The sequence below is a fragment of the Leopardus geoffroyi genome, chromosome C1, assembly GCF_018350155.1.
Source record: "Leopardus geoffroyi isolate Oge1 chromosome C1, O.geoffroyi_Oge1_pat1.0, whole genome shotgun sequence".
Taxonomy (NCBI): domain Eukaryota; kingdom Metazoa; phylum Chordata; class Mammalia; order Carnivora; family Felidae; genus Leopardus; species Leopardus geoffroyi.
The window spans coordinates 213,365,551-213,382,325 of NC_059328.1; the positions used below are offsets into that span (position 1 = coordinate 213,365,551).

Sequence of the window (16,775 nt, forward strand, 5' to 3'; positions counted from 1 at the left end):
TAGTCCATGGGTGATTGGATGGATGGATGAATGGAGTGGAGTGAGTGAGTGAGTGAGTGAGTGAATGAGCGAGTGTGTGAGTAAACCTCAGCCCTCCCTCGATCAGAGCAGAGCGCCCGGCAGGGGTCACTGCGCGCCCCAGGGGCTGGAAAGGGGGCGCAGGCGCGGCCAGCGCCACGACCCTCCTGTGGGGGGCGGGGCGGGGCGGACTGGGGGCGGGGCTAGGGGGAGGGACGCGAACACCGTCCAAACTTCCGGTGCCTGCAGAGCGCGGAGAGGCGGCTGCACAGATAGAGGCTGCACGGGCAGAGGCTGCAGGGCGGACGCGCGGCCGGGCGCAGCCATGGTGAAGATCAGCTTCCAGCCCGCCGTGGCCGGCATCAAGGGCGACAAGGCCGACAAGGCTTCGGCCTCGGCGTCGGCCGCGGCTCGGGCCCCGGCCGCTGAAATCCTGCTGACGCCGGCTCGGGTAAGAGGGGCCGGGGGTCGAGGCGCGCCCCGCCGGCCCCGGGAACTGCTCTAGGTGCATCGGGGTCCGGGAGCCGTGATCGGAGTGGAGTGAGGGTCCGCAATGGGCCATTCATCCCAGAGTGGGGAGGGGGCTTGGGTCCTCTCTTAAAACGGCAACCGAAAGGAGAAGTCCGAAGAGTGGGAGGGGTCCGAGTCACAGGTCCCCAAGGAGGGAAACGCTCGAGGTCTCTTCCAAAAGTGGAGGGGCTAGGCGGCTGGCCCCAAGACAGGGGAAGGGGCTGGTAGAAATAAGTTGGAGGAATGTTGGTGGGGGGTATGCGTCTGGTTCTAATCAAGGAGGAGGGGCCGAGAGAGTCGAGTCCCCCGGTGGGGGATGGGAGAGGGGTTGGACTGGGTTTCCCCAAACTGGGGGTGGGTCATGATTGGTAGGGAATGGCGGGGCGGGGGGGGGGGGGAGTCTGGTGCCAACGAAGGAGGAGGGGCCATTGATTTCGTCCCTAATGAGGGGTGCTGTGGGGGGCGGGGAATGTGCTGCTGGTCTGCACCTAAATTGGTGGACAAGAAAGTGAAGAAATGGAAATAAGCCAGAACCGGCCCGGCTGCACGTTTGGGATTCGAGGTTCGAAATTATGAGGCCAGGCGCCCTGATTTCCCCACCCCATGCCGTCTGGGTCTTCCCTGCTCCTGGCTTCCTTCCTCTCCCGGCTCTCGTCCTGGGCGGCTCTCTCCATCCCGCCGGGAGGCTCCCCCGCTGCCCCGGTGCCCTCCCGCATCCTGGAGGCTCTTTGTGGGGGCGGGCCTCGGTGCAGCCCGCCCCCTCCGGCGTCCTCCCCCTCCTCCCCCTTCCCTCCTGCCTGGGGGAGAGAAGGCATTTCCGCCAGTGGAAAACTGTCTGAGCTGCGTGGAGTCTGACCCGGAGAGGGCAGGACGCGTGGCGGGCAGGGAGGCGAGGGGAGGGAGAGCTGGTCCGGCCAGGCTGTATTGTGCCCCGGCAAAGGTGTCCACGTAACCGTCGGTAACCGTCGGCTGCGGCGGTCTTCGGGCGCGCCCAGCAGTCCCGTCGAGACTGGACTTGCACGTCTTTGTCCACTCCCCTTCTCTTCCCCCTGCTGGCTTCTGAGGAGTCTTCCTCAGGGCAAGATCCCTCCCCAAGTTTTGTGGCTCAGACTCAACCCTGCCTGGAGTATTCTGGGGGGTGCGGGGCAGGGGGGGAAACCTGGGCCCTGCTGGAGGGCACGCTGGAGAGGAGCCTCAGGTGGGTGTCACAGCCCCAGCAGAGACCCTGAGTGTGAAATGCACCGAGCAGCCTCAGGCCAGCTCCCCTGCCCTGGTGTGGTCACTGCATCATCCAGGACCACCTGGGCTGGGTTGGGGGGTTGCTCTGCACCCCCAACCAGAGCAACTCGGTCTTTATCCAATGTTTAGATGGGAGGGGACATTCCGTATTTGAAGACCATGGTCTGCAGCTTTAAAAGTTTGCAAGGGTCTCTTCAAGCTTCTTTCCTCCCTTCACCAAGGAGCCCGCCTCCTCCCCTCCTCCCAGCCCAGGGAGGGAGTGGGGATGGGACCTGGCTGGCCCCTCTCTTCTCCCAGGGCCTGCTGCCCAGCTCAGGCCTGGAATTCAGGACCCTGCTTCTGAGAGCTACAGGCTTCAAGAGGAAGGGGAAACCAGCCAGACAGTAGGAGGATGTAATTCAGACTCTGAGAAGGTCCACCAAATTTCACCGGAGTGACACATTCTCCAGCAGCCTCCTGATGGTGCCGGCTAGATGGCAGATGCCAGCATCCCCTTGGCAGTAACTGACAACCAGCTTCTGGCTCTGACATCGGGCATCGTCTTTTCCCCCTCACCCAGTGTGAAGTGGAAATCTCAACACCTTCCTGGTGCTGTTTGGAATGGCCTTGGGCCTGATGAGCCAGCCTCCTCTCCCAAACCTTGTTAGCTGGGCGGGTCCCCTAGCTGTCTTCATTGGCAAGGAGGAGCACTGGGGGCCCAGGAGGAGGATTAACCAACCCCCCCCCCCCCACCACCACCACCACTAGGACAGAAGTGCATAGCAGTAAACTATCGAAGCTTCCCGAGGCCCTGTTGGATGTTGCCTGTTGGCTCTGACAGTTGCCTGATGGAACTGGAGCGGGGAAGAGAGTTTATGACTCTGAGCCCGATGTGCCCTCACCTGGCCAAGGGGCACACTTCTCACGTCCAATAACCAGGGGGCGTAGATCAAGTCCCCTCTCCTGCCTCCGGCAGCGAGCGCAGCAGGCACCCAGCATTCAGACACAGTGCCACCATTATTAGGGTACCATTTATTAGAAGGAGAAGGTGGGTGGGACAGGCAGGCAGACTGGGAGGCCCGGCCATCTGCTTTGTCAAGACAGAGCATTTGAGGTTTGCCCCGTGCTGATGAGGATGCGGAGGAAAGCTTTGCAGAAGGTTTCCTCTGGCTGAGGATGACCCGAGAACCCTCCTTGGCCACTGAACTAGACTCCAAAACCAGATTTAAAGCCCTAGAAGGACCGCTTGATGAACAGATGAGTTTGCGAACGCCCTCAGCAGTGAGCTCCCCCGTGGCCGATAGAGCAAAATGTCCACCTGTGTACGGGCCCACAGGGCCAGGGTGAGACCTCAGCAGCACCCCCACAGCGGGGCTCCCCCTGCTTCTGAGCAAAAACTGAAATACAACGAGGATTCTGTCCCCAGACCTGCTGCTGGAAGGAAGTGCCTCAGTGGGCCGGGAAGGGATGGGGGTGGGGGCCCAGCTGGGCCTCCAGCTGCCCACCCTCCCCTTGGCGCTCGCCTCTGAGATAATGAGAAGCCTGCGCTGATGGGCGACTGGCCGGAAGCCAGCTTGGAAAGTGGGTTGGCCGGGAAGCACCCCCTCTTAGCACCCTCTGGCCAGCCCTGCACCTCTCAGCCTGGCTCCCCTCTCCCGTCCACCTGCTTGTGCTTGAGTGCACATGTACACACACACACACACACACACACACACACACGCACACAGCCAGGTGTGGGCGTGTACACACGGGACTGGGCTGGGGGGCTGCAAACGGTGGGGGGGGGGGTGCTGCAGGAGGAGAGAGACGTGTTCCATACCATCATCTTCTCAGCCCCCGGTAATTTTCTCCTTGGCCTTGCCTTTGATTAATGGCTCCCGTGTCGCCCCCTCCCCCAGCTGCATACCTGGGGATCAGATTTCACTTTCCGAGTCCTGGCCTCGGGCCCTTGGCAGGCGGGAGCTGGGTCTCCCGGAGTGGTTGGGGGAGGGTCCCCTGCCAGCCTGGAGGGCGGTACTGGTGGGCGTGGAGTCTTCCTGCCCCAGTGCCCCAGTACCCGCTGGCCCTGCCCGCTGAGCTGAAAAAAAGGACCTTTGTGGACAGGTGGTCCTGTTCCTGGTCCTATCTCGTGGAGGGGTGGGGGCTTTGGTCCCCTTCGTGGTCTGTCCTGGGCCTTCCCAGAGGGGCTTTGGCTTTGGGGCACACACCACAGTGGTTTTTCTCTTCCCTCTCTAGTTCCCTCTCTTCTCTATTTGCTTTTCTGGGCCGGTCCTTGCATGTTTCCAGGCTGTCAGTACCGCCAGGGAGGATGAGTTCCTCTTAGAAGAAAAAAAAATGTTGATGGTAAAATCACGGAAGCACAGCCTGGCTATCCCCCAACACACACACTCTCCAAGTTCTCTCTCCCCCAGGAGAGCTCTGTCAGCAGCCAGCTTTGCTTCTCATCCTTCGGAGCCTTTGTTCTCTAGAGTCTCATCTTGACCGTCAGGACCGGAATAGATGAGAGAAGGGGCCCAGCCTGGCCAAGCAAAGCAGAGGGTGGTGCAGGGGTCCACGCTATGCTTACTTACCCGGCGTGTGTCCAAGCCGCTGAGCCACACGATAGGAATGGGGCTCCACTGAGAGCGAGTCCATGAGTCCCCGTGGGCATTTGTGCATAAAACATAGCTCTCTGTGCTCCTGTGGACAGTGGGCATTTGCCCACTCCCCTCACCTTCACTAGGTCTCTCTCTCTCTGTCTGTCTCTGTCTCTCTGTCTCTTTGTCTCTCTCTCTCTCTCTCTCTCTCTCTCACACACACACACACACACACACACACACACACGTTGGTGCCCTTGAATCTGTGGTCTGCAACCTAGGAAAGAAAGATGCTGAAGAAGAATGATACCAAGGAGGCCGGGCAGGAACCCCTCCCTCTCCAGCTGTCAGCCTGGGCTACAGCAAGTGCATTTCTGACTCCCCTGCCAGCCTCCTCCCAGCAGCCTGCGACTGTAGTTTAATCTGCTTGCAGTTAATTTGGGCATTGTTACTGAGAGGCTCTAGCTGGGGGGATCTCCAGGAGCCATGGGAGTCCGCTGAGTTAATGCTCCAGTTGGCTGGGTTCCCCTTGACCGCTGTGGCCCTGGCTTTGCTAAATCATTTAATGAGCGCCATCGCGGGCCTCGCTGCCGTGGGCAGAGGAGGCCCGGGCCCCTCCAGGTCCCTGCACGGCTGGCTCACGTGCCCCACACGAGTGCACAGCAAAGCACTTTGCTCAGAAAGCCCAGTTGCCTTGGAGACAGTATGCAATGTTTTTCCACTTTCCAAGTGAAAGCCCCCCCAAATGTCTGGCTGCTCCATGCGGGGGTGGGGGGTTGGGGGGGGGCAGCATTTTCCTGAGTCTCCAGCATAAGCGAAGCAGCTCAGGGGTCTCAGGAAGCAGGCTTCTCCACAGTCCTTCCGGGTGAGCTGGACAGCCAGGAGTCCCCCGGTTCTCCGTTGTGGAGCTCAGGGCCCGGCAAGCAATAGCAGCTTCGGGGCAGGATTCAGGGGCCCTTTCTCCTGCGGGGAGGGGGGCTTGCTGTCTGAAGTGCCTTTTGTCTCCAAGCAGGGACATCCATGGCTTCCAGTCTGCTTCCTGGCAAGCTCTGGTCCTGCTTTACCTTCCTGCCTGCTGCTCAGCCCTGAATTTTCTGAGGTTTGGGCCCTGCAGGCGGGAGGGGTGTGGGCTTAGGGAGGGGAGCAGGGCAGCTGAGCCTCAGGCACGCACTAGGGGGCGTCAGTAAAGGTGGGATAGGGAGCTCTATGTTAGCCCCAGACACGTGAAGGGTATGTCCCCACACACCTAGGACAGCCGGGGATCCTCAACCTTCACAGTGGCCCCCACAGAGTAGGGCCGGAGAGTGGTATCCAGGGGGCCTGCTGGAGGCTGCGTTCTTCTCAGCCCTAGAGCCACAGCCGTGCCCCAGGCACTGACCCAGCCAGAAGCAGAAAGGCTAGAAAGGCTGCTCTAAAACCATTGGCCTCCTTGTCTGTGAACTTCGTTGTGGAGCAGGCCCTCAGGCTCTCGCTTGTGGCCCTTTGGCTTTGTTTTGTTTTGTTCTTTTTAAAAGCACCTCTCACAAGCTGGCTTCTCTGGTTTTCTGACCGCATGGCCAGGGTGCAGTGTCTACAGCTGGCCCTGGCATTGGCCCTGAAAAGGAAAGTTTCAGCTGATAAAGATCTGCTATTTTTATCTAGCACTTCATCCTTGACAAAGGGCTCTCAGGTTCCTGGTCTCCTTCAATCCCCACCTCTTCACACTTCCTGAGAGATGCTCCCCTCACGGGGGATCCTGGCCCCCGCTGAGGCCTCTCTCAACTTGGGGCCAGCCTGACCTGTCTCCTGGGTCCGCCACCGGTGGAGGAACAGAGACGCCACCATCCTCCTCCACAGAGGCCCCAGGGTGGCGTGTGCCTTGTGGCACTTGGGCTGTCAGGCTGTCCCGTCCTGCGCTGCTCCTGGGAGCCCGTTGAAAGTCAAAACCATTATAATCCCCTGGCTCCTGTCGGACCTTGGTTAGAGGGCCCGAGCGTGTGGAGGAGATGCCAGCCAAGTGGGTGGTCTCATGAATTTATCTCCCTGGTCTGGATCACAGGACCCCTGCGGCAGGGCCGGGCTGGGGAGGGTCCCCAGGCCTGCAGAGGGGCTCAGCTAGTGAGTTTGGCACAATGGGTTTGACCTCTCACCCGCGCCAGGCGACCTCCCCGGAGGGCAGACTGCGGCGTTGGGGAACAAGATGGGCCGGGGCACCTATCCGTCCTGTGTCTGTCCCATGGTGCAGAGGCGGGGGACCAGCTGGTCTGGCGATGGGTGTGCCCAGTGAGGGGGAGGGTCCTCGTGGTATTTTTGTCCTTTTCCTGGGCTTGGAGGGTGTGTGGGAGAGCCCCAAGCGGGAGGCATTTGCCCCATCTGATGGTTACCCCTCCACTCCCTGAGGCCTGGGCCCCATGCCCTGTATGCTCTAAGCCAGGGGGCCTCAGGGATTGGGGCCTGGGCATCACAACAGGCCCCGTGCCCCACCCCCACCGGGCCAGGCCCCCTGTGCTGGGCTAAGAGATAAGGGCTTCTCCAAGGTAACTTGGACCTGAACTGTGTCCCCAGCCCCCCAGCATAAAGGGAGACAGGAAACCTGGCACAAAAGGGGCTAAGCAGACAGTTTGTGGCTTACGTGGAGACTGGAACTCCTTCCCTTCACCCACCCTGCCCCAGCTCCTGGAGGGTGGGGAGTCCTTGGGCCTGGACTCTGACCTCACCGTGACTGTGTCTGGACGCCATGGAGGAGGGTGTGAAGGGTGGACAGTGGAGGCCGAGACAGGCCTGGGCTTTTGCAACATCTCCCAGGGTGGGTGAGGGCCCGGGTTAGGGCAGGGGTGCGAGGGAGGACGTGCACAAACAAGAGAGATGGCCGAGGCTCATTAAGAGCCTGAATCCTTAGACTCTCAGTCCAGTGCTCTGGGTAAAGCGGTGTCACCGAGATCTACGCACACACCTTCGTCCACCAGCCCAGACCCGTGTGCCCTGAAGTTCAGTCAGTTGAACTTGCTGCTTCTTGGCAGACCTGTGGCTACTGTTCCGAGCCCAAGTCTGGCTTCCCCGGAGCAGGTTTTGTCCAGGAGCCTCCAGACTTCAGCCTTCAGGCTTCACTCCTGACAGCCTATTTAACACTGCCAGCCGGTGCCTGTGTGGGCCGTAGCTGAGCTGTGCCCAGCACGGATCGCAGGCTTAGGGCCGCCGGGTCCAAGGGAGACCAGCACTGTGCCCAGACCCCATGCGCCTCCCGGAGCCTCTGTTTCCATCAGCCGGTGACCACTCCCTGCCATGGCCTTCTGGGGGGAGCCCAGCAGGCACCTCCCGCTGCCCCAATTCCAGCCCACCCGGTGCACCCCAGCTTTTGGGTGGATCCAAAGCCTTCTCTGGCTCCCAGCCTGCCCAGTGCACCCCGTTTCCTATAGGTTCCCAGGTCTGGTGCAGTTATTAAGGCCACATCTGTGCTTCCCCCATTCTGTGTTTAAGAGTATATATCGTGGTCACAGCCGGCGTAGTAAAAGGGTACTAATGGCATGGATAATCCAAACGTGCCCGCTTAATCCCAGTGGGTCGTTATGTATGGCTTTGATGCGGGTCTCAGCTTCTCTTTACCTGGGAGGGAGCTGGGAGGAGGACCCTGGGGGGGCATCCCTTCCAGATGATGCTCGTGTGTCCCCGGCACTGTTCTCCCCTCCCCTTTTTCCCAAGGCTCTCTCCCGGCCGGCAGGGGCAGATCTCACTTCCGGGAAGGGGGTGGGAGGGTCCCCAGAGGTGCGGGACCACCGTCTGGCTGGCTGACCCAGCACTGCTGTCCACAGGAGGAACGCCCCCCCCACCACCGCTACAAGAAGGGGGGCTCTGTGGGCGGCGTGTGCTACCTGTCGATGGGCATGGTCGTCTTGCTCATGGGCCTCGTGTTCGCCTCCGTCTACATCTACAGATACTTCTTCCTCGCACAGGTGAGGCCAGGCGGGAGGGAGGCACGGGGCTCGGGGAAAGGTAGTGTTTAGAGAGGAGCTGGCAGGAGAGTGAGCATGGGCAGGTGACAGCCAGGTCCTTAGGGCTTGTGAGGAGGGGGGACAGCAGGTGACCTGCCCCCAGGTGGGAGTGAATGCCCAGCCAAGCACCAAAGACCCGCATCCTCCCTCCATGGGGCCTCCTTGGGCTCACGCCAGCCTCTTGCCTGGTCCCGGAGACAGAACTGGAGCCCCGCCCTCTGACCCCCACGGACGCTGGTAGAGTGTCCTTAGCCACGTCTTCAGACGCACCTGAGGCCACCCAGGAGCTCTCCCAGGAACACAGTTAGTGGCGGGCGAGCTGGGACTGGAATCCATCGCCCCTTCCCACAGTGTTACCCTGGAGTGTTACCACCAGAAACTCAGATCCAGCAGAAATCGGAACTCTGTGATCCCTCTAGAGCTGGACCCTGTGGCCAAGGGTCATGCCTTGGACGTTTGCTCGGATCACAAAACAAGGAAGGCAGAGAGCCGGATAGTGGACGGATGCACCCCCACCTCCCGCAAGGGGTGGCCTCCGCCTGTGACAGCACCCCCGTTATCTACTCACACAGCCAAGTGAGGGCATGAAGCTGGGCCGGAGGACTGGTCATGGTCACGGTGACCTTGCGATCAGCCCAGATCTGGGGAGGGAGACAGTTGCCACCAAGGGAGTTAAATTAAAGCTCAAAAGAATAACCGTAAGTGTACTGAACAGGGAATTTCAGGGTGACAAAGAAGCTGAGAATTACCAGTCATTTATGACCCAAGTGACCTCCCACCCTCAAGCATTGGCTTTTCACTTTGTTACTTAGTTTTTCCATGATGGAAATTACTGAAGAGTTTTTGTATTCCATGTGACTTTCCCCTAGAAACCTCAGCTCCCACACACCTGCCGACTTCCCTTTTTTTTTTGGCTCCCCCCCCCCCCACCGCCTCCCCATCTTCCCCCTCCACGGCCAGCTCCCCGCGTGTTCCCGGTTCTCCCTTTCCCATGGGAGTCCTCTCCTGGGCCCTTTCCTGTGGCCCTTAGGAACCTGCCTGGCTCCTGGTCCCCTCTGTCCCCAGCCCCAACTTGTGCCCTCCTGGGGCTTCTCACCCCACCCCAACTGCTGGGGACTAGGGGAACCTCAGAGCGGCCTCTGAGTCCGTGCCCTGGACAGTATGATTCATGTGCGATGATTCATGCTCTGGGAGAACTTACACTGCAACAGAAAGGGGAATTCTGCCCGTGACAGGCCAGGAGTCTGTACACAGATCTGGAGGAGCCCTGGAGAAGTGCACATGGGCACATCACTGGGCCTCAGTCAGGTCACACAGCCCCCCTGCCCTTGTTGGTGGAGCCGTTAGGCCTGCTCTGCAGGTAGAGGCACAGTGTTGCTCGTGGGGCCCGGTGTCCAGGGAAGGTGGTGGAACTTGAGTGAGGTTGTACACGGGGTTGGCTGTAGTGATGCCTCCAGAATCTTCACGCAGCTGATTTTCTCTGAGCGACTCTCCTCCCTCCTGGGCACCCAGCCTGTTCAATCCCGGGCTCCTGTGTTTGCCCCTAAGGGCCCCCCCCCCATCCACTCCGGGCTCTCGCTTGGGGGTCTGTCCCTCTGTGGAGGGCACGTGGTGGCCGGGTCCTACCCCTGCCGATCCATCCCATTTCAGCCACAGGCTCATGGACCCAGAGGCCAGAAAAAGCCTGATGGATCACCTCGTTTCACGGATGGGGAAACTGGAGGCCAGAGAGGTTGTTCACCTGGGACCTGGCAGATCCCGCTCAACCCTCCCTGGCTCCCCGTGTTCCTCAGTTTCTCCACCTGTGAAATGGGTCTCATTAGTCCCACACTTCGTGCTTGCCCAGGCCTTGGGGGTCGTGGCGCAGTGGGGTGGGCGGGGTGGCCGTGCCGGAGGCGCCGTGTGACCGGTCTGCCTGTCTCTTCCTCCACCTTGCCCAGCTGGCCCGGGACAACTTCTTCCACTGTGGCGTTCTCTACGAGGACTCCCTGTCCTCCCAGGTCCGCACTCGGATGGAGCTGGAGGAGGACGTGAAGATCTACCTCGAAGAGAACTATGAACGCATCAATGTGCCCGTGCCCCAGTTCGGCGGCGGGGACCCTGCAGACATCATTCATGACTTCCAGCGGGTGAGTCCGGCCGGGGCCGGGGCAGGCGTGGTGGAAGGGTGTCCTAAAGACCCAGAACCCCCTTCCACCAAGGGTCGTGAGAAAGGAGAATACGAGTGCCCGTAGTACCTCCGTCTGTGACGGCAACCATGTCTGGCAGACGTCTACGGGTCCGCTTTATCGGGATTTTAAAGACCTCGCTTCTATTGCGTAGGGGTAGCGTTTCTCACTGAACGTGAACTAGTGCGGACACTGGCTGTCATGGCGAGGCCGGTGTTCCTTTCAGTTGGGTGTTTTGTGGTGACTTTTTTTTGAGGTAGAGCACGCCAGTCAAGCTCATTAAGCGTACAGCTTAGTGGATTTTCTCCGAGGCCTCCATGTAGTGCCACCCGGACCAAATCTGGACCTCGGCCAGCATTCCGGAAGGTTCCCTGGTGCCCTCCCCTCGCCCCAGCCAGTACCCCCTCCCCAGAGGTAACCATCCTTCGCGCTTCTGTTGCCAGTGGCCGTTTTGAGGCCCGTGAAACACAGGCCCTCCAGCCATCTGTCCCCCCATACTTGCCTCCCGGACCTTCCTAGGGATTGTCCGGTACGATCCCTTCACTCCGTATCCTGGACAGTCTTACAGCTGAAACCCCCCAGAGAGCCAGGACAGAGCATCTCCTGCTGAGGGTCCTGGCTGTCCGCAGGGATGCCGGGACCTCAGAGGTCTGATGGAATGCACGATTGGAACATTACTGGCTTCCCCAAACCTCAGCTCTGTGATCCCATGAGAAGAACCCTTGTAACGACCGAGGCCCTGGACAGTTGGTGTTTTTCACGTAGTAAGTGGAAGTCCCCGCAAATACAGGCTAGGAGACGAGCAGGAGCCCAGGAGCACCCGCCCGGGTGTTCGGGAATCGGGGGTGCATCGCACCGGCGTGGTAGGGCTGGTGCCTCCCAGCCCACCCAGGCCAGGCCCTCGACTGCAGGGACTGACGGGGCCCCTCCTCCTGCCCAGGGGCTCACCGCCTACCATGACATCTCCCTGGACAAGTGCTATGTTATCGAGCTCAACACCACCATCGTGCTGCCCCCTCGCAACTTCTGGGAGCTCCTCATGAATGTGAAGGTGAGCAGGGGCCCCGCTGCCTCGTAGAGGCCAGGCCCGGGGCAAGGGAGCCTCCTGCTGTGGGGGTCAGGGGGCCCGGGGGTGTTGCTGTCCGCGGGGCCCAGCACCCCGGATCGGTTCCCGCCTTCTCCATCTTCCTTCTCCCACGCCCAGAGTCCACACGTCTCCTTTTCTTCTCCCCACCACGCTTCCGCTCCCTCTCCAGCTTTGTAGCCTCCTAGGCCGTGCCCCGCTTCAGCAGTGCAGGGAACAGGTGGGGTCGCCCCCCTCCCCGAGCAGCACTCCCCGTGGGAGACCAGACCCCCACACGTGCGGCACGGCGGGCACCAGTGCTTGGCACACACGGAAGGTGCCTGGAGACGTCAGAAGGGCGAGGCCCGGGGCCTCTGGACGGGGGAGGCGGACGCGTGTGGACGGGACCCTGCCGGAGTGAGCAGCGTGGAGACGTGGGGAGCGGACAGTGGGCCAGGGGACCACGAGGGAGGAGAGCCCCGGGTACTGAGCCGACGCTGCGGCTTCTCCCTTCGCAGAGAGGGACCTACCTCCCGCAGACGTACATCATCCAGGAGGAGATGGTGGTCACGGAGCACGTCAGCGACAAGGAGGCCCTGGGCTCCTTCATCTACCACCTGTGCAGCGGGAAGGACACCTACCGGCTGCGGCGCCGGGCTGCCCGGAGGCGTGAGTGGCCAGCTCCTCCCGTCTGGGCCCCTGCCCTGAGCTCTAAACCATCCTCCGGCCGTGCCGGGCCCTGTGGCTGGAGAGCAGCCCTCCCAGAGCTCAGACGGTAGCAGCAGTAGTAACAGCTAATGGTGACTGAGCACGTCCTATGGGCCAGGCCCTGGTTTACACTCTTTATGTCCTTCTGAGACGGTGTGAGTTATACCCACCGTCATTATTCTCGCTGTCCCTTTGAAAGATGAGGAAACGGAGGCACAGAGAGGTTCAGTAACACCCCTGAGGCCACACAGCAGGGAAGATAGCAGAGCTGGGCTCTCACCCCTTCAGGACACTGCCTCTCAGTGGGTCTGGGTATCACTCCCGGGGCTGCCTCTTCCTCCCACCTCCCCGCCGCGGGATCCCGAGGTCCCGTGGTCCCGCTCAGGTTCCCAGTCTGCTTGCCTTTGCAGCCCAGCCGGCACTGGGCCGGGACACAGTCCTCACTGAGATTTCTCTGTTCCCTCTCAGGGATCAACAAGCGAGGGGCCAAGAACTGCAATGCCATCCGCCACTTCGAGAACACCTTCGTGGTGGAGACCCTCATCTGCGGGGTGGTGTGAGGGCCTCCCCTTCCAGGCCCCGCCCTTGCCCTCTTCCTTCTTTCCCTTCTGGCCACTCCGGCCCTCCTCCTTCCCCTCGCTTAGCTTGTACTTTGGACCTTTCCATAGATGTGACGTGTCTCCTGGTTCCTTTCCAGCCCTGCCCGCCTCCCTGTACCAGAGCCGTGACCTCTTGAGGCCCCACCTCTTCCGAGCTCCCAGGTCTGGGGGACAGGAGGGCGCCACAGGGTGGTTTCTGGGACCACCCTCCTGAAGTCAGGTCCGCTGGGGCCAGCCCACAGCTGCACTGGCAGCCCAGGGGGAGGGCTAGACGGAGGGACCGGGCATGTGGGGGTCCTGGGCAAGGGGACAGGGTGGGGTGTGGTATGGGGTTCAGAGATATCTGCACAGTTGGGAAAGTCCCAAAAGGCTTGTTCCTTGGACAGCACATTTCCTCCTGCGTCCAGATTCCCAGACCTGGGCTGAGGGTAGGGTCATGTGCCCAGGGATGGACCCCCCCCCCACCCCCCCACCCAGAGCACAAGGGAAGACGGTGTCCTGGGGCTCTCCCCCCAGGACTCCTGTCAGTGCCTTCAGCCCACCAATGGGAGCCTGGAGCGAGGGGTGGGGATGAGTCCGTCAAGCACAATCGTTCTCCGAGTGGAACCAAAGAAGGGAGGAGCCAGGGCCCCCCGCCCTGGCCCCCCAGGAGCACAAGTGAGGTCCTGCAGCCATGGCCACAGGAAAGGGACAGAGCGAGGTGGGCGGCCTTGCGGGGCTGAGCGCTGAGCAGAGACGAGGGGGTGGGCTCGTTGCTTTCTCCAAGCTTGGAGCTGTTTGAGAAGATAATGTGGGGGGAAGGGAGAGCCACCTGGTACTTGTGCACCCTGCCTCCCCCTCGTTCTGAAATTCCGTCCCCCGGCTTTGGAGGAATGCAGCCTTTTTTCCCTTCTCCTTCTCACTTTTGCATGTTTTTACTGATCATTCAATATGCTAACCGTTCTCAGCCCTGAGCCTTGAAAAGGAGGCTTTGACGCCTCCAGCCAGACTTAGGTGCTCTCTGGAGATGAAAGTCTTACATGCTTTGTATATTTTCTCAATTAGATCCCTTTTCAGAAGTGTCTGTAGAACAATAAAAATGTTTGACTTCTGACGTTGACTTGGGAGCAGTGGGTAGGGGAGGGCGCCGGGCAGGTGCACCCCATCCCGCAGGCTGGCCAGGGGTGCCCGGATGTGGAGGGCGGGGAGGCCAGCAGAGGTTCAGCCAAGGAGCATCCGTGTCCCCTCAGTCCCCTTCAGTGCTCACACCAGGCCGAGCCGGGTCGATTCACATTTTACAGGAAGAGTAGACCTGGAGTAGACTGGGAGACCGGAAGTAACTTGCCCAAGGTCATGGCTGCTTTTAAGTGCCTATAAACCATCGTGTTTAGTTCTGCACGGAAGATGACATCATTATTGCTTGTCCTTAAGCACAAGGACGATGTAGTGTTCTTCGCAGTTTCGGGGCAATTAGTAGCCACCTCGGTGGGTCCGAGCTGAGGTTGGCATGAGTCACAGGGTCTCATTCTACAGAGGAGGTGGTGGGAGAGCTTCCCGGAACTTTGGCGGGGTGGACCCAGCGGGACTGGGGTGAGGGTGGGTGCCTACCTACATCCTTGCCACTGGTCCGGCTCAATAAACCTGTGAGGGACATAAATGACTCAAGTTTGCAGACACACCTTGTTCTCAAAGGCAATCTTGGGAAGACGTCAATCTGCGTGCAATGCAATCACAATTAAAATGCTGACAGGATTTATTGTTTAACTTGACAAGGTTCTTTTGGGAAAGTAAACATGGGGAATAGTCTGCAAGTCCTTATAAGGGGAAAGAACAGCCTCCAGGTATTAAACATCATAAACTACTATAATTAAAGTGTTCCACGTAGCAAAGGAAAAGGTCAACGGGACTCAATGGAGGGTCTGGAAATGGTCTTAAATATGAGGATATTTAATGGGGCACATGTGGGTTTTTTTTTTTAAGTGCAGTTATTTATTTTGAGAGAGTGCGTGTGCACAAGGGGAGAGGCAGAGAGAGAGGGAGAGAATCCCAAGCAGGCTCCACACCGTCAGCGCAGAGCCTGATGCAGAGCTCGAACTCACAAACCGTGATATGACATCACGACCCGAGCCAAAATCAAGAGTCAGACGCTTAACCGACCATGCCACCCAGGCACCCCTGTTGTTGTTGTTGTTGTTGTTGTTTTAATGTTTATTTATTTTGAGAGGGAGAGGGGGAGAAAAAGAATCCCAGGCAGGCTCTCCAGTGTCTGCACAGAGCCCAATGTGGCCTCGAACTCACGAACCATGAGGTCATGACCTGAGCTGAAATCAAGAGTTGGATGCTTAGCCAACTGAGCCACCCAGGTGCCCCCTGGGTTTTTTTTGTTGTTGTTTTTTGGTTTTTTTTTTTTTTTAATGGAACAACTGGCTAGCCATTTTGACAAAAATTAACCTGGATCCTACTTTCCAGTAATAATATTAATTCTGCATAAACCAAGGTTTTTAAGTATGAAATGAAGCCATAAAAGTACTTAAATGATTTAGAAGAATCTTAGAGGAGGGAAGACCTAAGTATGATACCCACCAATTACAACTTGGACTATGAAAAACTAGAATTTATGGACAGTAAAATATACCACAAAGTCAAAAGGTTTTTAAGGAGCACTGGGAGAGATGTTTTTGAAACCTAGGACACTTTAAAAAGGGCTATTTTCCTGATAGGCAACATTTTTATAAATCATGAAAAATGAACAACCCAATAGATAAATAGGTGAAGAATATGAACAGGCAGTTCACAGTAAGGGAAATATAAATGGATCATTGCTTAAGCATGAAAAGATTAAGTTTAATTGCATGTACATAGAAAATACAAATCAAAATTAGGAAGATGCATTTTTGCACGTCAGGTGAAGCTTTTTTTTTTTTTTGGTTAAATATGTTACACTGCGAAGCATTCACTACGTACAAAATGCTGTATATAAATCACTAGTATGTAGGGGCGCCCGGGTGGCTCAGTTTGTTAAGCGTCCGACTTTGGCTCAGGTCATGATCTTGCAGTTCCGTGAGTTCAAGCCAGGCCTCAGGCTCCGTGTTGACAGCTTGGATCCTGGAGCCTGCTTCTGATTCTGTGTCTCCCTCTCTCTCTGCCCCTACCCCACTTGTGTGCTCTCTCTCTCTCTCTCTCTCTCTCTCTCTCAAAAATAAATAAACATTCAAAAAGTTTAAGTCACTGGTATGGAAGTTATAAAGCATCATGACCAATGTGTTTCTGGAAACCCACCAGCCAACTAATGAAACAAAAGATGCCAATAGCACTGGTTTTCTTGCATTCACTTCTCCATTTGCTGCTGCCTAACAAACCACCGCAGAACTTCATGGCCTGGTTCCGAGGGATGGCCGAGTTTGACCAGCTCTCACTGGCTGCTCACTCCTGCTTTGCATGCAGCTGAGAGCTTGGCTGGACTCCGCATCCAAGGTGCCACTCCCATCCTGGCCTGGCAGGCCAGCATGGCCTCCAAGCAATAGCCTGGCCTTTCTTACAGTTTGGCAACTGAGCTCCCAGAGAGAGGGAGCCAGGGACTTCAGTCCTCATAAGGCGTGGAATCCAAAGTTCCAGAATATTAGTTCATTGCATTGTGGTCAAAGCAAGTTACAAAACCAGCCCTGACTTAAGTGGAGGGGAAGTGGACCACCTCCAGATGTGAGGAGAAGCATTCATGCTCAGGGATGCAGGGAATGTTGGCTCCCATGTTCGGGGACCCCCACAGCATCCCAGCTTCTACCCTCCACATCCCTCACCTCCATATCCTGTGAGGGACATTAAAGGCACCTCTATTCTCTGGGGTGCCTGGGTGGCTCAGTCGGTTAAGCAACAGACTCTTGGTTTTGGCACAAGTTCTTGAGATCTTGAGATCTCACAGTTCTTAAGATCAAGCCCCGTGTCTGGCTCTGCATTGACAGCATGGAGCC

General features: G+C 58.4%; 1 protein-coding gene across 2 annotated transcripts; it reads left to right on the top strand.

The window, feature by feature from the left end:
- The first annotated feature begins 235 nt into the window (after positions 1-235).
- On the top strand, positions 236-13,921 carry ITM2C (integral membrane protein 2C). Of its 2 annotated transcripts, XM_045481675.1 has the most exons (6): positions 236-469; positions 8,111-8,251; positions 10,231-10,419; positions 11,399-11,509; positions 12,040-12,190; positions 12,698-13,921. In XM_045481675.1, the coding sequence occupies exons 1-6, from the start codon at positions 344-346 to the stop codon at positions 12,787-12,789; spliced, it is 810 nt and encodes a 269-aa protein (XP_045337631.1). In that variant the 5' UTR covers positions 236-343; the 3' UTR covers positions 12,790-13,921. The 2 variants fall into 2 exon arrangements, with proteins under 2 accessions (XP_045337631.1, XP_045337632.1); XM_045481676.1 differs by lacking the exons at positions 12,040-12,190; positions 12,698-13,921 and adding an exon at positions 11,715-11,957 and having other exon boundaries at positions 246-469.
- The last annotated feature ends 2,854 nt before the right edge of the window (positions 13,922-16,775 follow it).